Here is a 21292-nt window from a genome sequence, read left to right on the forward strand (position 1 = left end):
TACTGTTGATCATTTCTTCCTTGAAACACTAGTTCACCTTGTCTCTTAGACCTCCATTTCCTTAGTCTGGTTCACTTGAAAGCTTCCTCTTCCTCTCTGCTCTAAAATGTTTTTATTCACCAGAATTGTCCTTCCCTTTCACCCCACTGTTTCTATCACCCACACAACTTTGACACCTCACCCCACCCCCTCTCACCTTCTCTTACATGAACTTTTTAAATGGTTGGCTAACTGATCTCCCCGCTTTCTCACTGACATCTGTCCATTCTCCAGATTGTACATACTGCTGCCAAAGTTGTCTAAGGATGGTGGATCTCATCGAAATCACCTTGAGTGTGTTAAAACAGATTTCTGGGCTCTATCCAGAGTTTCTGACTTAGTAGGTTTTGGATAGGGCTCAAAATTTTCCATTTCTAAGCAGTTCCTAGTTAGGTGATGCTGCTGCTGCAGACCCAGAGATTACATTTTGAGAACTCTCTGGGTCCTAACTCCTAAGTTTAAAATCTTCCATTAGCTGCCTTCAGTTCCTAGACTTCTAAGAATTACTTGAAGTGCTTGTGAAAGGGGCACATTTTTGGGCTTCACTCTTGATTCTGACTTAGATCTGATGTAGTATCCAAGGATCACACCTTTGAGAACCTGTGACCTATGTGGAATTCAAGTCTTTCTATAATCTATCCTTTGCCTATCTCGCTAGCATTATTGAACTGGTTTTTTAAAAACTAGTCCAAGTCCATGGCATGCTGGGTGGCTCAGTTGGTTAAGCTTCCAACTTTGGCTCGGGTCATGATCTCACGGTTCGTGAGTTCGAGCCCCGCATTGGGCTCTGTACTGACAGTGCGGAGCCTGCTTGGGATCTCTCCTTCTCTCTCTCTCTCCCTCTCTGCCCCTCCGACTCATGCTTTCTCTCTTTCAAAATACATAAAAACTTTTTTAAAAACCCACTAAACTAGCCCAAGTCCGTGCCTTGGATTTTTGTATGTCCTGTTCGTACCACATGAACCTTCTTTCCCTCATCTAAGTGGTCAACTCCCAGTCCTCCTTTAAAATGCTCCTTATGTGTTACTGTTGCAGTGAAGTCTTCATGACACTGCAGCTTTCAAGCAAAGTTGATAAATCTCTTTTCTGCATCACCTCTGTACCTTTCTGTACCTTTCTGAACACCTTTGTGTTATAATTACTTATCTGTCTTCTATTAATGAACGCTCAGCATCACCATCTCTGGCACCCAGCAGTGTCTGATATGTAATAATTGCTCAGTAAATAGAAATGGGGGAGGGTTGGTGGTGATGACTGATAGGGAGGGGAAAGAAGCTTAAGGAATATAACACGGAATCAGAGTAAATAGGATATTGAGGAATATTCCCATCATGCTCATGCCTATGAACTGCTTTCCTCTACTTACCCACCTTAAACCACCCAAACTGGCCAAGCATCTTTCTCCTTTTCCTGTATCCAAAGTTCACCCAACTGATCTTTTGCTATGCCATTTTTTTCCACTTAATTTCCCAGTATATAAACAGTCACCAAAAGGCAATTCTTTACTGAGTATGCATCTCCTAATCACCAAGCAAAGATGATGTACTTTCTTTCACATGACGCATAAGTAAAGGGATACACAGGGAACTACATCTGAATGTGGCACCTACAAAGGACAGCTGAAATATGTAGGAGCATGTTGCACTGGAGGCTTTTATCTCCCTGATGCTGTCATATCTGCAAGGGGGAGGGGGGCACTTTGAAATTTCATTAGCCCAAACTTAATTTTTTTTTTAATTCTTTTTTTTGAATGTTTATTTTTGACACAGAGAGAGACAGAGAGAGAGACAGAGACAGAGCATGAGCGGAGGAGGGGCAGAGAGAGGGTGAGACACAGAATCCGAAGCAGGCTACAGGCTCCAAGCTGTCAGCACAGAGCCCTATGCGGGGCTCGAACTCACAAGCTGTGAGATCATGACCTGAGCCGAAGTCAGACACTCAACCGACTGAGCCACCCTGGCGCCCCAGCCCAAACTAATTTTTATTTCTTATATTCACTCATTTGTTTAGCCAGCCTGGCATCTGGTCCTCCTGATTTAGGACTCATTTAGGATATGGCCAAGACAGGTCAAACCAGAAGGGGCAGGCAGGAGTGTAGGGGATCAGCTTAGGAGAGCCAGTCTGTTCTCTTTAATCAGATCTAATCTATCTGAGCTGATAGAACCAAGTTGGAGCCATTTTGATGTGCCAAGACCACCCATTTTGCTCTGAGCTGTCAAGTAATCTCTTCAAAATGTTTATGGGTCAAAAGAAACCCTATCTAAGGAAAGAATATTGAGATGGCCTCCCTCCACTCCAAGAACCACCTTATTTAGGTTGAGCCACTTTACAAAAGCAGCCAATACACTGTGGTTACCTGCTATTTTTCCAATATACCAAAATTGTTCCCACCTCAGGCCACTGTCTTTGGTATTACTGAATGCTCCCCAAATTATTTAGGTGGCTCAGTCTTGCTTCTTTGCTCTGCTCTTTGCTCAGAAATCATCTTCTCAAAGACGTCTTCTAGCAATGCCACTCCTGGCACTATTTCTTTGCCCTGATTTATTTTCTCTTTACCACGCTTACTTATTACTACCAGGAGACAATACACATGAATTTATTTACGGCACATTTTGCACCTCCATATTGTAAGTTCTATGAGGGTAGGAACTTTGCATTTCTTTTTCACTGTTATTTTCCCAGTGCCTAATATTGTGCCTGGTGGTCAATATGTATTTGTTGAATAGCTGCATGGACTCAGACTCAGACTGCCAAATAATGTATCTTAAAAACAACAAAAAGTATACATGTCAAAATATTTAAGGGGAAAATGGTTAAACTTAGCAGTCACCTTGGATAGCTGTATATAGACACGTACTCCTCATAATGCTGCCTTTGCTGAAAACCTGTTGGGAACTCTTCTGCAAGAATTGTTTTCAGAGTCAGTTTATGAATTACATGATTGGTCTTTTTACTTCATAGGTCATATTGTGTTTCACCAAAAACTTCACAGTGTAAAAAAGCCAAAGCACAGAAAACATATGAGAATACATTTCAGGCTCTCAAGACAAGGCCTCAGAAGTTTAGATGACTACTGACATCAATTGACTAAGTAGTTCACCTCTTGAGAATATGGACATGGACCAAAAAAGGTTAATGCTCACAAACATAGAGGTTCTGGAATTTGAAATTAAAAACACATTTTAGGCATAGATCAAATCATCTGAGGACAAAGAGGTAACTTCTTCTATTTCACTTCTGCTTATAACTCCAAACATGCTGTGGGCTGCTGTCCAGACTGCATCCAAGATTGTTTAGCTGAGAACTTGCCCATCCTTCCAGTTACTTGGTATCTTCAGCCTGCCTATATGCCAGCCCACATGGCTTTACACTCATCTTCTCCCACTGGTCCAGCCATACACCATCTCCTTCATGATATGGTCTTTCGTTCTAAAGACTGTCTTAAAAAATATTATTGCAAATAGCTAATAATAAAAGGAAAATCTAAGAGGCAAAAGAAGTGAAAGAACAGGGAAAATGACTGCAAAATCCTGAGTTTCAGGATAGTAGCTTATCTGTAAGTATTTTTAAATGTCATTGAACAGAACAAAATGCTGAGTTCCTATCTCAGAAATGCTTCCTCCCAGTAGGCAACAAAGAGAACCCCACCCAGGACTATAACCCAATCTTTATTCCATGTACTCCAATACAGTTAGCCAGCCAAAGAGAAAGAGACTGGGTGCTGTCAGGCGACTCCACTGACTTCCCTTTCTGTAGCAGTCGGGCCAACCGAGGACTAAAGATAATTCGGACTGGAAGCAGCGTAGACACACCAAAGGTATGGTGTCAAGTGATATATGAGATGTGTTCATAAATGAATGAGTTATTCCAGAGCCACACAAACAAATCAATCTCTTTACTGCAGAGGCACACCTCTCGTCCGGTGTATTATTCAAATGTACTAACACATGAAAGATCACATCACCTTGTTTATGGATACATTTAATATCCCTTACCCTTCCCACCTTTCAAAACATAATAGTATACAAAATATAAAATATCTTAAATATTTATAAAAATCGCAAGAAAAAAATAGAACGTATGAAAATATTTTTATCTGAGTTCTCCCTCATTGTTGAGAGGCAGCTTAATTTGCCTTGAGTTCATAACTGTTGAGTGGGTAGGAGTATGCCCTGCCTAATACTATTCTGTCCCGGAGAAGCTTAAATAAAACATAGTAGTTGCAGAAGAGGATGAGAGCCATGGAAAGTGTGTGGTTCCACTTCTCTGACCGCAGCAAGGAATAGAGCTGGTAGAAGACGACACTGCCCTCAATAAGGATAAGCAGATTTAACAGCCTTAATGGACGATGAAATAGGAACTGTAAAGACATTAAAAAACAAAACGTTATTTCACAGAAAAATACTGTAGTCTTCTCACATTTTCTCCTAAGATAATTTCATATTTACAGGTTCCTATGTGCAATAATATATAGATCTGCTTACTGAACATCAATCAGGCTATTTCTTGCTGTAGAGACCCAAACCTTTCCCATTTTGCTCAAGGAATAATGAAATAAATTTTATTTCAATGCCCTGAGACATGAAAAAGGATTATACCCAAAAGAACTCTGCCTCTAAACATTTTTCTTAAATTATATCTTGGGTATATATTCTATTTGAGATAATCCAAAGTATATTTATCTAAGACAGGGGCTGGATAAAGGACCGAATGGGAAATATTTTAGACTTTGCAAGTCACAAGGCAAAAATCGAAGATATTATATCGGTGTTTACAACCGTTTAAAATGTAAACCATTTAAAAATGTAAAAATCATTGTTAGTTGTGGGCTGGTCTGAGACATAAACACCTGCGCTAGACAAGTCTGGGGAGAGGGGAGGTCTTACAAGCTGAAATATCAATACAATAATTTCTTAATTTTCCCTTAAACTGTGTACCCACCATCATCACTGACTCAAATCCTCTACACCATATATTTCTGCTGGACTTTTTTTTCTGGATATTGAGAAATAGGGTGCACATACAGGACAATGAGAGAAGGAAAATTCAGTCAGAATTAGAGTTTGGCTAAAAACAGGGCTGCTGTATTCACTTCTACCAAATTTTTTATTTATTTTTTATTTTTCTATTTTAATTTTTTTTAACGTTTATTTACTTTGAGACAGAGAGAGACAGAGCATGAACGGGGGAGGGTCAGAGAGAGAGGGAGACACAGAATCCGAAACAGGCTCCAGGCTCTGAGCAGTCAGCACAGAACCCAACGCAGGGCTCGAACTCACAGACCGCGAGATCGTGACCTGAGCCGAAGTCGGACGCCTAACCGACTGAGCCACCCAGGCGCCCCTCTACCAAATTTTTTAAGTGGCTAAATCCTGGTTTACTAATAAAAATGCATTATGAATAGAAAGATAGAGGTCATAGGGTGCAAATTGTAGCAATGGTGGTATATCATATCTAAATAAACTAATTTGGACCTCAAGGCACAAATCTGAGAATAAAGCCTAATTATCATGAAAGGTAGCCAGGTTCTTAGGGTCCTTCTTTGGGAGAAAGAAACTGTTTACCCTGGGTTCTAGTATATGATATTTAGTAATAGAATGTACAAAAATGGCTCTAAAAGGACCCAGGCAATTGGAGTTTCTGTGGCAATTCTAGCAATTAAAATTAAACGTGCCACTAAGCTATAAACTGAATGAGTAGAATGGTGAGGAAAGGCTTTAAATTCTAACAGTTACAGGTAGTAGGCATATTTTAAATGAACGTTCTCAAACTTCAGTGTTCCTAAGAATCATTTCGAAATCTGTAAATGCTGCAAACTCCTGGAATCCTTCAGAGACTCTGATTCAGAAGTCTGGGGTAGGGGTCCTGAATCACTTTAAGGAGTGGGCCAGGTGATTTACATGCAAGTGGCTCAAGGACCGCTTTGAGAAGTACTGATTTACCTGTTTGGTCATGCAAAGTCAGGTAATAAGTTAACTTCCCTAATCCTTATTCTTTGGATTTTGCCCAATTCTTCAGCTGTTCAACACACTAGCAAGGAAAACACTTATTTTTCAAGCAGAAAACTCCAGTAGAATACCTGGTCATTATAGGTTTCAAGGGGACTGCCCAGGCCAACAGAAGTCATTAATGGCCTGTGGAAGTCAGCTGACTGAATTAAATATTCTGTGTAGAAACCAAATGATTATGCAGCTGTGACTTAAGTCTACTCTTCCATCTTAAGGCAACCCCATAGGAGTCTAGAAGGAGTTGCTGGTAGTTTCCTCATTCAAGGGCCTTTCACCTTCTCCGTGCTCCTCCCAGCCCCCACCCAGCCCCACCTTCCACAATGGTATTCACAAGCATCCAGCCCTGATATAGAGTTCCCAGTATTTAATTGAAAGGCCTTAGTAGCGAACGCCTACTGAACCAGAAAGCCCATGTACACTCCCACGGAACTGGGAGGGAGGAAGAGATTCAAGTATCCCCAAAAAGGCCTCCAATTCTTTCTTAGAATATAATCTTCATTCAAAGGCAATGCCCTGCACTATGAACGGTCCTCTGTATGAAACAGTCCTCTGTATGCACCTTCTTTTTCCCACTGCCACTGATCAGCTGGCTTTCCTCTTATAAGTTAATACTGTTGCCTCCTAGAGTCAGAATTTCCTGGACACTGAAAAGATCAAATAGAACATAATCCAAGGTATAAATTCAAATGGGACAGAAGCTGGGATGTCTAGCTAGATGTCTGGTGGATGTCTACTGCTTCTTCCTTTTTAACTTATAAACCTTTTCCCCTTTTATTTTATTATTTTTTTTTAATTTTTTTTTAATTAATTTTCTATTTTAATTTTTTTTAACGTTTATTTACTTTGAGACAGAGAGAGACAGAGCATGAATGGGGGAGGGTCAGAGAGAGCGGGAGACACAGGATCAGAAGCAGGCTCCAGGCTCTGAGCTGTCAGCACAGAGCCCGACGCGGGGCTCGAACTCACAGACCGCGAGATCGTGACCTGAGCCGAAGTCGGAAGTTCAACCGACTGAGCCACCCAGGCGCCCCCCTTTTCCCCTTTTAATCCAGAAAAAGTAAAAGGCCAGAGATCATGGCATTTGTCTTACTTTGATAAGGGAAGTCAAGGTACTTTAAGGAGGTGATATGTATGACAAATACAAAAAACAAAACAAAAACATTACATTACTACATCAAATGTCACTTAAGGATACACAATACAATATAATAAAGATACCACTAAACCAAACTATTACAAATAAATATTGTAAGATGAAACAAGGAAGTCTTAAATAATTGCCTACTTGTTTCAAGTAATACTAGACTCAACAAATTCCAGTGTAACTTCAAGCTGCTGAAGCTGGGATAATGGTATTTGACCTTAAAACTGCCTTTCAGAATACACTTCCAAAAGACAGGGACTATTATACTAGTAGTGATAATTACCATGTATTAACTTCCGTATGTGCTACACACTGTGCTAGGTGCTTACGCACAGAGAGGCCTCCTAATGCTTACCACTAAGTTTACGTTTGAAAAGAAATAAGTGGTACTTGCATAAAAGCGGGCATGGGATACGTCTGAAGGCACTGCCACGTTGTAAGGCCCCATGGCTCTATATAAACATCTGCTGTGTCGCACCAGCACCCCTTGAGGCCATATTGTATTTTCTGACCAACTAAGGGAGAAAGAAATGCAATGTTAGCATATTGGCAATAACAGCTAAGACAGTGTCTGGCAAGGGCAACTACATTTCTATGGAAGGGATTAAGTATTCAAGGCTTCATCTGCCTGAATTCTGAGAATACAGTAATTGCACAAACTGGAAAGAGTAGAAAGTATTTGTTATCATAACTTCACTGCTATAGAGTAGAGATGTTACCAAGTGATACAGTTAAATCAGTGTCAAGGGACTTAAGAGGCTTAGGAGAATGAGCCAAAATAAATGTGTAAGGCATCTATGAGCCAGAAAATCGAATGTAAGCAGGTGGATGGTCATCTCAATCCCAAGTGAGCAAAATCTATGGATGGAAATGCTGGAGAGAACCAACAAGAAGAGAGAGCGGATGGTAGTAGGAGTAGTGGAAAATGAACATACTGTCGAATTAGCATGACATTTACTGCAGAATTACATCCCCAAAAGCTATAGAGTATCAGTTTATTTGTCACATACTTCAAATGCCTCATATATGTGTGAAGCTATACAGAACACAGAGACACACAAGGTACTGACACACAGACTTTTCTTTTTACCACTTTCTTGGTTTATTTTTATAGAAGTTTCTCTAGGAAAAAGAAGTTATGGAAGAAGCTTCATTCTTTCCAGCACCAATGTAATGGAGTTGGGGTGGGGATGGGGATCTTCAGGTTAAGCTTTTTAAAAAATCTAAGTTAATTCATCTCTTGCTGATTTTGGAAATGTTAGTTTCCTAGGGTAAGAACTGGGACAGCATTTTAGATATGTTAAAAAACAAAAAAAACGTCTAGCACCCTGAAGCTTTCCCAGTTCAGAAAATGTTCCATCAGCCTTACTCACACTTACCAGCATTAAAGTGATGATACACCTCATGGCCATGTGCCATCAGGAGCCTGAAGATGTACAGTACTAGTACTGTGGATTGTATTTTCAATTTTTATTGAAATCTGTCCTTTGCCCACAGTCGGGTTTCTTTTCAGCCTGGCCCAATCTCTTTCAGTTCCTGGGCTTGAAGGCCTGTGCTAATCTGTATCAGACATCAAGGCAGATAATTGAAGGGAGGACTCTGAGGGGGAGAGGGGAAGGGAAGGTCCCCTCAATCTGTCCCACTTAATTAGGAAAGAATTTCTAGATGATGAAATTTGTGAAATGTTCCAATTATAAAAGGGAAGAAGATGAAGATGGTCCAGGTCTGAGAGGAAGGTATGGTGAGGGCTCAGAAGTGAGAGAACCAAAGGGTTCCAAAGTTAGGCATTTTGGATCACAGGGACCATGCAGAGAAATGACTGATAAGGGAACACAATGAGAGAAATGCTTACAGAGAACTCAACTAGGGACAGTTTTCATTTAAATATGGGAAAAGCAGAGAGACATTCATTAGTGAGTTTAGGGGGAAAAAATAACAAAAAAAGGAAGCAAGGAAAATTACTAGAACAAATTTGCATTTATTAGGAAGAAAAGATGAGAGAAGCAAATTTTAGCTGCCGGTGTGTGAGATGATTAGCTAGCAGCTATTTAGCTGTGGCAATGAAGATGAGAAGATGAATCTTACAGTCTTCCAAAGAGAATTAAAAATATATCATGACTCTGTGAATTTGGGCAAAGGGTTAAGACTGAAAGAAAACTCCAATATTACAGCTTGGGAAACAAATTACAAACTCTAGAGTGACTGGGCAGTTGAAAGGTAGGAGGCATTTAAGGAGGGTCTGGGGGGGTGGTGGTGGGAATGAGTTAATGTCCCCTGTGTTCAGTTTAGAGTGATGACAAGCATCCATGTTGACAGACAAACAAACAAAAAAAAACCTCAAATGTTCAAAGCCAAGAACAAGAATGACACACAAAGCAAGTAAACATGATCAGCAGCATGTAGAAAGGTGTGATATGGCTTTACCCTCAGGCTACTCACATGTGCTGTGGAGCATTGCTGTAGGACCCATGTTCGAGCTTCTGCCACTTGCCCAGGTGAGCAGCTGATTTATGTAGCAAATCACAATATTTGGATGGCAGAAGTTGTGTGGTGAGCATGACAAAAGCATTGATCCACACCATAATGAGGTGCTCACATGACCAGCGCATGTCATAGTACTGGGTACTCTGGAAGAGATCAGAAGAGGGAGAAATGATCCATGCACTGGTAAGCAAGAAGGTAAGGATGGGTGCGTGTACATACGCCCTGCAGACAAATGCCACACTGAGTCACACATGCATTGGTTGTCCTGCTGTCCGTGCAGAAAGTTCAAGAGCAGAGTCCTCCAAAATCCTTCAACCTGACTTTCTGGCTGTATGAATTAGGGTTGGGAGGGAGAGGCAATTATATTTTAAGTGCTTTCTTTCTAGAAGAAGTGAGTGCTCTGTGAATGACCATCCGGCTGCAGATGTGCTTCTCAAAGGGTAAAGAAAGGGCACTAAAATGTCCCAAAAGATTTTGGGCCCAAGTGACATCCAGACCATTTTTCTTTTCTACTGAAGTAAATTGAAGTTTAGATAAAGGTTAGATTAAGTTCAAGGAAACTCCTGATTAACCATGTTAAGATCAACTACAATAGGCTGAAACCTCAGTCCTCTTAAACTACTACATACTGATTCTATTATAAACACAAGTTTTATTCTCCCCAGGAACTGAAAAAAAAAAAAAAAAAAAAAAAACACTTTAAAAAAGAAAGAAAAAAAGAGGGGACCACCAGGGGTGCATCACATATATGGAAATACCTATCCGCCAACCAGGAGCGGTATTAGTGCACTCCAGATGCAGCCGAACTCCACCAATCCAGGCTGCCAAAGGGGAGACAGAGAAAAGGGGGATTAAATAAGAAATACCCAGTTTATGTCATTCACACACAAATCCAGGAGGCATACAAAAGTAACCACTTACCTTCACAAAACACAGGGGTAGAAATGCGACATAGTAGGCACTGAAGAGGGAGTTGAAGAGAACTTCCTTGATTCTGTGGTTGAAATCTGCTTTCAGACACTCTACTTCATTGCGAATGAGGTCTGGAGATAGGGGGCAGCTGTGGGTGGGGATGGGCGTGGCATTATTAAACTGTTCTTTTAGAGACTCCAGCAATAAGGAGAGAAAGTCTTTGGATTTGGCCAAGCCACCCACAGTTGAGGCACTGTCTTCTACCGCCTGGTGCTGAACCATGTAGTTATAGTCTGTGAGAAGAAGATGAGCTCTACTATCTTGGTGGAAACAGCAGAGAGGAACATAAACACCAAACCTGTAGAAAAAGGTAAATATGAAAAAAGGACCACAGATGCCCCTAAGATCAAATCTGATAACTATGTTAGTAAAATAGTCATGATTCACCAGTGTGAATGTAACAGGGACTTTGCTGTGGTAAATTCATTACTGGGGAAGTCCTTTAATTTCTTCCCATAAAGGCAATATACATTCATTGTAGAATAACAGAAGACTACAGAAAATCACGACAAAATACAAAACACCTAAAAAATAATCGGTTTTATAATTTTTACAACTGGGTGCACAGACTTCATGTTTGCTTTTTTTATATGTTAAGCCTCATACAGCAAAAACTTTTGTATATATATATTTTTAAGTTTATTTATTTATTAGCATGTGAGCAGGGGAGGGGCAGAGAGAGAAAGGGCGAGAGAAAGAATCCCAAGCAGGCTCCACGCCAATGCAGAGCTTGAACACATGAACCATGGAAAGAAATTACCTGAGCCGAAATCAGATTTAGTGATTTAGTGACTTAGCCACCTAGATGCCCCTGTATCTTGTTTTAACTGAGTGGGTGATTATGTGTGAGTGTATATTTTGAGCATTTTTCCATGTAATTAATATTTTTTCTACAACAATTTTTAAAGATAACTATAGTGTTCTCATACAGATGTACCATAATTTACCTATTTCTTGTTGGAAACTTAGGCTGTTTCTTATTTTGCATTACCATAAATATCAATATATGGATAAGCACTTTCCTACATGATCTTTGTGTACCTCTGGTAATTTTTTTTTCTTTTTTTAATGTTTATTTTTGAGAGAGAGCGAGCGAGCACGAGAGCAGGAGAGGGGCAGAGAGAGAGGGAGACACAGAAACTGAAGCACACTCCAAGCTCTGAGCTATCAGCACAGAGCCTGATGTGGGGCTCGAACTCAAAAACCATGAGATCATGACCTGAGCTGAAGTCAGATGCTCAACCAACTGAGCCACCCAGGTGCCAAATTGCAGACTGTTCACTTCAAACTACCCCCGCTTTTTTTAAATGTTTATTTATTTTTGAGAGAGAGAGAGAGAGAGAGAGAGAGAGAGAGAGAGAGAGACAGAGTGCGAGCAGAAGAGGGGCAGAGAGAGAGAGGCAGACAGAATTTCAAGCGGACTCAGGCTCTGAGCTGTCAGCACAGAGCCCGATGTGGGGCTCGAACTCATGAACCCTGAGATCATGACCTGAGCCAAAGTCAGACACTTAACTGACTGAGCCACCCAGGCACCCCTCAAACTTCCCCTTCTTAGTGAGGGGCTCCCTGCCTCCTGACTATATCACCCATCCTGATCCTACAGGCACTCCTAGGTCCCCTTGCCTGGTTATTTTTCTTCACAGATCTTTCTACTCCATCTATTTTACATGTGTGTTAGGTTTTTTATTTGTTATTTTTTCTCTTGGTCTATCTCCCTCACTACAATATAAGTTCCGTGAACCGGCGATTTTGGTCTGCTTAATTCACTACTATATCCTTGATGTGTAGAAAAGTGACTGAAATATACTAGGAACTCAGTAAGTATCTAATGGATTAATGAAAAAAAATTCTATAAATACAATAAATAAATCTCTACAAGTAGAGTAACTTGATTAAAGGCCTGAATATTTTGAGACTTTTCATAACTTCTTATAGTTATTTCACCCATGGCTCTTTAAAACTTAAAAAAATTCTTTCCCCAGTCTTTATTAAGTAACGTCCACATTGTGACTTATGCATTGTAAATAAAATACTCAATTTGCTGGCATAAGTTCAGATATGGAAAATAGCAAATAAAAATATATCCTATTTAGTTATGTATTTTATAAAAAATTAACAAATTCACCTGTTCATAGTTTTCTACAGTGGGAAAAAAAATGAGCTTGTTACTAAGTAAGAAGATGGGTAACGACTCCGGGATCCACTGTGTATATGCCCTGTGGGAAGGAATAAATGCAGAAGTAACAGAACTCACACGTGCAAAACTGTGAAGGCCAGAGAAGCCTGTAAGTTCAATACTGCCGAAACAAACTGCACATGTAAAGATGGGATAAGAGGCTACGGTGCAAGGCAGACTGCAGTGATGGCCCCATTTCTTAACCCTTCTTTGTAGTCTCACCACATAGCCCTCTGTGTGTGAAGTGATCCTGCCCTATACCCACAATGGGCTCAACAATGTGATCTGTTCTGGCCCAAGGAATGTCAGTAGACATGCTGTGATCAGAAGCTTGAAATGGATCTGATCAATTTCATGTGTCCATGTCTAGCCTGCCAGAGCATGAGAGACCCATGGAGCAAAACTGAGTTGTCCTAGTTACTTAAACTGACAGCCAGTCAATCCAACAAATGTGACTAAACATAGCTAAGATCAGGACAGCTTCCAGATTTCCGGATGACCCCAACTCATGCACGATCAATATATACTGTGGTATGCTACCATGGTTTTGCAGTTGTTTGTTACAGCATTATATGGCAACAGATAACTGATCCAGGGTAGAATGAGAGAAACTCATAGGATGAGAGAAAGGTAACATCAAAAGCTTAGACTATGGAGGGCTCTCTGTAAGGTAAAGGGGGTAAAGGAAATAATTTATTAAAGAATTTTAAAGAAGGTTAGTAACATGATTCAACTTTCATTTTGAAAATCATTATAGCTACAGTGAAAAATGGAAAGGAGGAGGGCAAGAATGGATTACCAGAAGACCAGATGGAGGTTTAGAATATAATAGCAGAGGTTACAGGGAGCAGTGGACAGATTCTTTTTTTTTTAATTTTTAATTTTTTAAAAATTTTATTATTATTTTTTAAATATAATTTATTGTCAACTTGGCTAACACACAGTGTGCTCTTCGTTTTAGGGGTAGATTCCTGTGATTCATTGCTTACATACAACACCCAGTGCTCATCCCAACAAGTGCCCTCCTCAATGCCTATCATCCATTTTCCCCTCTCCCCCATCCCCCTGGATAGATTTAAAATAAATGTAAGAGCTACAACTGTTAGTCATTGGACTAACTTACCCTAAACTGAGAAACTAGCTGAGAATCATATTTAAAAAAAAAAAAAAAAGGGCAGAAAAGAGTCCCTTTCTTTTTTAATCTATGAATAAACAAGAAAATAAAGATGATTACTGCCATTATCTAGTATTTTATATTTCGCATACTTAATTTTTAAATTGAAGTTAAATAAAAGATTATACAACTTTTAAAATTTGAAGAAAGTAAACATATTTAAATATAAACTGTTTAAATTACACGCTTATTTCACTCTGTTGCAGGAGTGTGGAGAGCCTTCAAAAATTAATAAGCTTCTTTCTATTCCTAAAAAGTTTGCTAGCCATTTTGATATGGTAATCCTTTTAAACTTAGCCAAAATATTCCTTGATATATCCATAATTAGCCTTTCAAATCAAATAGGGTTAACCTTCTAATGGATTCAGGGGTACCTGGGTGACTCAGTTGGTTAAGCATCTGACTTCGGCTTAGGTCATGATCTCACAGTTTGTGGGTTCGAGCCCATCTGGCTCTGTGCTGACAGCTCAGAGCCTGGAACATGCTTCGGATTCTGTGTCTTCCTCTCTCTCTGCCCCTCCCCACTTGTGCTCTCTCTGTCTCTCTCTCAAAAATAAACAAACATTAAAAAAAAAAAAACAATGGGGCACCTGAGTGGCTCAGTCGGTTGGCCATCCGACTTTGGCTCAGGTCATGATCTCCTGGTTTTTGGGTCTGAGCCCCGTGTCAGGCTCTGTGCTGACAGCTCAGAGCCTGCAGCCTACTTCAGATTCTGTGTCTCCTTCTCTCTCTCTGTCCCTCCCCTGCTCATGCTCTGTCTCAAAAATAAACTTAAAAAAAAAAAAAAATTAAAAAAACCAAAAAACCTTCTAATGGATTCAACCAGCTGTTGTTGATAAATAGAATAACGAAATCATTTCAGTTGAAGCAACTGAAATATTAATCTAGAAATAAAGAAACAATTGATGTAAAATATTATACCTTATAAGAAATATGAATCATGCAAAATGTTTGTAACATAGAAAATTCATTTTACAGGCAAAAAGGTTAATACTAATAAACTGAGTTGATGACTGCCTTAATTAAACAGTATAATCAGGCCTACCATAGTATACCAATAGACTTCCTATCATCCCTGTTCATACAATCTTTGATTATATCTTGATTTTATGCTATGTAACTGTTAAATTCATGCTTACACTTCAGTACCATAAATGGTTATATAAAACAATGATTCTCAAACTTGAGCAAGCATCAGAATCATCTGGAGGGCTTGTTAAAAGACAAATTGCTGGGTCCTACTTTCCGAAGTTTCTGTTTCAGTAGATTTGGGGCAGATTTTGAGAATTTCTATTTCTAAAAACTTTCCAGCTGATGCTAATGCTGCTGTTCTGGAAACCACACTTTGAGAACTACTGATTACAGAGTAATGGTACAGACAAGGGCTCTGAAATCAAAAAGGCCAGAGTCTTTCTCACTAACTGACCACGGGTAAGTTTATTTTAGACTCAATCTGTCTTTACCTGTGGCAAACCCTGCTGTCTGCCAACAGCCACTGTGCTCCTGTTCTTCCACTGCAATAGAATTTTTAGATCAGATACAGCTGCAAATTTCCAAAGTCCTTTACAATCTATCCTGCTAGGGAGTGTGGAGTAAAAAAGATAGCAGGAGCTTAGGTCCCAACACCATGGAGCTAGCTGCCACAGCTATCCAATATGATTTACACACATACTATACAGAAATAAACTTCTAACTTTTTAAAGCCCCGAATACTTTGCATCCGTTATGGCGGACTAAATACACTGCCTCCTGAGTTATGGTATGATTTCATGAGGTGATGTTTATAAACACCTAGCCTAGCACTTAGCACAGAACAGCTCAAAGAATGACAGCTATCCATTAACATCCAATGAAGAAAGTATTGGCCCAAGGCATAAAAGTTAAACTATGCAAAACAGTTTAAAAAGCCAACATGTACAATAAGTTGCAACTATACATTGATCAGAATGGCTAAAATTTTAAAAACACCAGGGATGCCTGGGTGGCTTAGTTGGTCGGGTGTACAACTCTTGACTTTGACTCAGGTCATGATCTCACGGTTACTGGGATCAAGCCCTGCATCTAGCTCCATGCTGACAGCATGAAGCCTGCTTGGGATTCTCTCTCTTCCTCTCTGCCCCTCCCCTGCTCACGCACACATGAATGCTCTCTCTCTCTCTCACTCAAAATAAAGAAATAAACTTTAAAAATAAAAAACAGAAAACATCAAATGCTGACAAACGTGTGGCGCAACTAGAATTCTTATAGAATTGGTGGGGGGTAAAAGGATACAACATCTTTGCGAAGAGGTCTGGTAGATTCTTATAAAACTAAACATACTCCTACCTTATGGCCTAGCAAGGCCTCTCTTAGATATTTCTCTCAAGAGAATGAAAACATTTCTTCACAAAAAAGGCTTGTGTAAGAATGTACCTAACAATTTTATTCTTAGTAATATCCCCAAACTGGAAACAATCCAAATATTCAATAGTAGGAGAATAAACAAACTGTAGTATATTCATACAATGAAGTGTTACTGATATATGTAACCACATGGATAAATCTCAAAAACAATATGCTGAGAGAAGCTTTACACAAAAGTGTATATCCAGTATAATTCCATTTATACGAAATTCTAGAACAGGCAAACTAATCTATGGTGGAAAAAAAATTAAAACAGTGATTACCTCTGGGAAGTGGTTGGTGGTGTTTGGAAAGAGGCATGAAGCAACCTCTAGAATAATGGTCATGTACTATATTGGGACACAGATTTGACTTGTAAGTGTATGCATTTATCAAAACTCAGCAAATGTACACAAGATTTGTGAATTTTATGTATTAATTTTACCTCAAAAGAAAAACTGTAAACAAATATCAAACTCTAGTGACTGATATGCATACATAGGCTGACATATTTTGGAAGAAGTGAACTGAGGTCTGCAACTTAACTTTGAAATGCATCAAAAATAAGGTGGACTGATAGATGGACAGAGGAATGGTTGGACAGTTATGTGTTATGCAATGATAGTAAAACATTAATGGGTGAAATTTAGATGCAGTTGCACAGGTGTTTGCTGAAAAATTCTTTCAATCTCACGTGTTTAAAATTTCCACGGGGCACCTGGGTGGTTCAGTCAGTTAAGTGTCCGACTTTAGCTCAGGTCATGATCTCGCAGTTCGTGAGTTTGAGCCCCACATCTGGCTCTGTGCTGACAGCTCAGAGCCTGGAGCCTACTTTGGATTCTGTGTCTCCCTCTCTCTCTGCCCCTCCCCAGCTCATGCTCTGTCTCTCTCTCAAAAATAAACAAACATTAAAAAAAAATTTAAGTTTCCATAATAAAATGCTGGTCAAAAAAGGTAAGTCTATAGGGCATGAGTACGGCATATTTGTTACATGAAGCCAAATATCAAAGTACTTTGACCAAAAGAGGAAGACCGGTTGAGCCAGTCCATTCAACTAACACTACCCATCATTTGTGTCAATACAGGCTGTACCAGGTCCCTTTATTTGGTGAAGAGAGCCAATTAAAATATTCTCCACTGGTAGAATAGCATACCTCTCAAGTCTCTTGGGACAGTCCTGGTTTAAGCCTATTGTTCCAATTGTGTCCTAGTGTAGAAAATAAATTAGATCGTCACCCTATCCACTCATCTTTCCAATTTTCTAAACTTTTGGTTTTTATATTTGAAGAATTTCCTTTTCCTCACTTTTATACTACTGTTTGCTTGATCCAAACTATTTCTTTAAAAACTTACTAATACAATGGTAAAACTGGAGTACTCACGGGTAGCCAAGGAAAAGGAGATTGAGCACTGAATGGCTTCGGAAGAGATTGACGAGGGTCCAACAAAGTACCCATCCACATAAAGTAAGTAGCACCAAACGAGCTGATATCAGAACCATGTAGTGAATCATAGATGCCGCACCCGCCTTAGTGGCCTGGAAGTTTGGAACCACCAAAAGGAACATTTTATAAACGGCCTTATTCAAAAGCAATATGACTCAAGTAAGGAAATTAGTAGATTTAGTGGAAATCTGTGACCAAAAAAAGGGGGGGGTGGTGGCGGGAGAAAAACTGTCTCATCCCACTTACCTTCCTCATTTTTAAAGATTCAGACCTCTCCAGGAAATTTCTTGGTTCTTTAAGTTCTTATGACATTGTCTAATTTGTTTACATTAGGGCTTCCCAAAGTATGAGAGCCACATTCATCAGAGTTACTTGGGCTACTTACTAAACTTGCAAATTCCTACTGCCTTTCCTTACAGATAGAGAACAAAGCTGTAAGTGAAGGAACCTGTATTTTAATAATCTACCAGGTGATTTTTATGTACATAAAGATATTGAACCATTAATTTATCTGACTTCAGATTAAACTGTGATGACCTCAACAGGAGTAACAACACTTCCATTTTTCTTGCAATCTTCCCCCCAATCTATTTAATGAATTAATGTGTAATAAATTACTGAAGATTCAGAAAATAATCAGACCTTCTCTGACAAATCCCTATGTAAATAAAACTTTCTTTTTTGACTTTTGCAAACATGGAAATAATGTACAATCACTTCCACTTCTTTATATCACAGCTATTCAAATATTTGTTCTTAATCTCACATTTTAAAAACTGATTAAATACAGTAAGAAGCATACTTATCTAAACATGAAGTTTTACAATGTTATTTTCTTTTACAATGAACTAGTAAGAAGAGAATGAGCAAAATGCAGGGGAAAATGGTAGATTCCTACAACCTCAAAACAGCAGTGTCAGAATACAGAAAGAAGAAAAAAATTATGTGGGGTCAATAGCAATGGGAGGGAATAAAGAGACTTTCAGGTCCTTCATATATCCGTTTCTTAGTTTACCCAACACACTACATAGCATATATAATATACACGCAATATATAATATTTATATAGTTACTTATAAATGCAAAGAAGCAGGTGAATTAATACCCTAAGCCTCAAACTATGGAGAAGGTTCAAACTGTTCTCAGTCACAGCAGGGCAAATAATTGTGTATTACTACCCTGATATATACCTCATGCCAATGTACCTCATGTATCAAAGCTGCTGGAATTATGCCATTGACTCCATTTTCAAAATTTAAAGGCTGTTTCTGAGCAATGTCACCAGAGTAGCAGAGCTTGGATGTATTTATCATTTTTGCCTTATTCCAAAGTCCAAGCTCTTAACCACTATGTTATGTATGACAGATACTGTATCAGGCCCTAGGGACACAGTAATAACCAAGACAAATAAGACTTCTGTCTTTATGAGGCTGCCGAAATAAAAAAGAAAATTAATATTTACACAAAATAATTATTTTTATAATTGTGGTATAAGTGCTACAGGAAAAGAGTAGGCTGTTAAGGAGAGCAAATAACAAGAGACCCCTAATCATTGGGAAAGCTTTCTGAGGAAGTGACATTTCAGCTGAGATCTAAAGAATAAGCAAAAACAAGCCAGGTAAAGAGTAGAAAAATATTCCTAATATTATGTTAATTGAGAAGTACAGTATATATATACAAATAAAGATTAGGAAATATACGAAAATATGGTCTTCTCAATAATGAGGTTGTAAGTTACCATTTTTTCCTGCTTTATATTTTAGTGTTTTCCAATTTTTTTCAGTAAAATATGCTACTTTCCTATTTAGAAAAATAATTTTTTAAAAAGGGAGTTGCCTCAGGTTGGTAGAAGAATAGCTGAATAACTTTTGGTCTTGTGGAGCAAACAGAGAAGTAGAATTGGCCTGGAGGTGAATGAACAGTCTTATCTAGTTGGGAGGTATTCCTCCGAGAATAGTATTTAGCTTTCTGAATTAATTACCTCCAGCCTCTCCTTAAAAATGGTCTTTCTCAAGGTAGGGATACTTTCTGATTTAAGCAAAAAAAAAGAAAAGAAAAGAAAAAAGAATGTAAACATTTTAATGGAAGGAAGGAGAGATGATGATGGTTCTTATCTAATTTGGCTTTTTTTAAGGAAAAGAATCACTATACAGCTCTTATTTTTAATTTCTGAATAGGTAATATAGTCAGTGCTCAAAATACAAAATGTGTAATAGTGTTTATAGTGAAATTTCCCTCCTAATGGTCTTGTTCCCAGACGTAACTAGGCAGTCCATTATTAGTTTGTATGTCCTTCTACAGATAATTGATTCATATATAAGCAGGTGTATTTTGTTCCTTCCACCTGCCTTATTTTAAACACTGTTCTGTACTTTGTTTTTTTCACTTAATATCTTAGTGGTCAGTACATTTTCATCTTTTTAATGGCTGTGTGCTATTCCATTATGTACATATCCCACAACTATTTAAACATTCTTTAATTCTTTCTCATGGACTTTAACTTACAGATTTAAGTCTCTGACCAGAAATCTTTTTAAATCTAAGTATTTTGATCTCTGTAAGAATTGCAGGTTTCTTTAGAAAACAGCTAAATACTTTCCAACTAAGATCATGCAAAAATTGTTAAGCTACTGTTAAGCCATTAGCAAAAGAAACAACAGAGTAGGTCAAGTTATAGCCCTTGGAGCGCCAAGGTAGAAACCTCAGTCATGAAGGAATTTACACATTAGCTGGACATACTAATTTGGCATAAACAAGTACCATTTCTAAGTAATTGAAGAGATGAAACAAAATCCTGCCAGTTTTCACAGATAAAAGCATAAAACTCCACTGAGTTCCTCTAAAGAAAGAACAGATTTTAATATATCCAAAGGCAAGCATCTATTTTCATGATCTAAATAACGAACCTGGGAGAAAAGGTTTTAGACAGGCTTTCCCGCTGTGAAAAAACAGGGAATCCTACTTTTGGTTAATTTCAAATGCCTTTCAGGTTATGACTTAACATCTGCACTTACTCTGTGCTCACAAGAAATAAGGTTCCTGAAAATTAGAGCTTATAGACACAAAGACAAAACATGCATGTTTTGGAAGGAAAAACGTTGACTCTCAGTTATCTGTAATTATAGTAACTATTTACTTAAAACTATACATTAAATTATAAACTCCAAAATTAAAATTCTTAGTCACTTCAGCTAAGATTTTTTGTTTTTGTTTTCATAATCATTTATAGGGCATAAGATAACAAAATCTTAAGAGAACACATTTTACCTCCTTCAACTGGAGTTTACAAATATATTAAAGAATAATTACCAATGGCCATTTATATCAACAACATGTAATTTAAAAAAGACATTAACGTCCCAAGTCTTTCTTCTATTGTCCATTAAGATTCTAATCTTTAATATTAGTCTTATGCAAATTTGGATGTTGTCATTTTAAAATTCCAAGTTTTAATAAACTCAAACAAGT

General features: G+C 38.5%; 1 protein-coding gene across 1 annotated transcript in view; it reads right to left on the bottom strand.

Moving 5' to 3' along the window:
• Window positions 1-3919: 3919 nt before the first annotated feature.
• TMEM39A (transmembrane protein 39A) overlaps window positions 3920-21292 on the bottom strand; it is a 30640-nt gene continuing 13267 nt past the window's right edge. The window contains exons 5-9 of the mRNA XM_015064631.3: window positions 17762-17916; window positions 10597-10945; window positions 9631-9818; window positions 7586-7706; window positions 3920-4399 (exon numbers count right to left, since the gene is read on the bottom strand). Coding sequence (XP_014920117.1) covers window positions 4166-4399; window positions 7586-7706; window positions 9631-9818; window positions 10597-10945; window positions 17762-17916 — 1047 coding nt within the window. The 3' untranslated portion in view covers window positions 3920-4165. The remainder of the gene's footprint in view (window positions 4400-7585; window positions 7707-9630; window positions 9819-10596; window positions 10946-17761; window positions 17917-21292) is intronic.

This window comes from Acinonyx jubatus, chromosome C2, assembly GCF_027475565.1.
Source record: "Acinonyx jubatus isolate Ajub_Pintada_27869175 chromosome C2, VMU_Ajub_asm_v1.0, whole genome shotgun sequence".
Lineage (NCBI taxonomy): Eukaryota > Metazoa > Chordata > Mammalia > Carnivora > Felidae > Acinonyx > Acinonyx jubatus.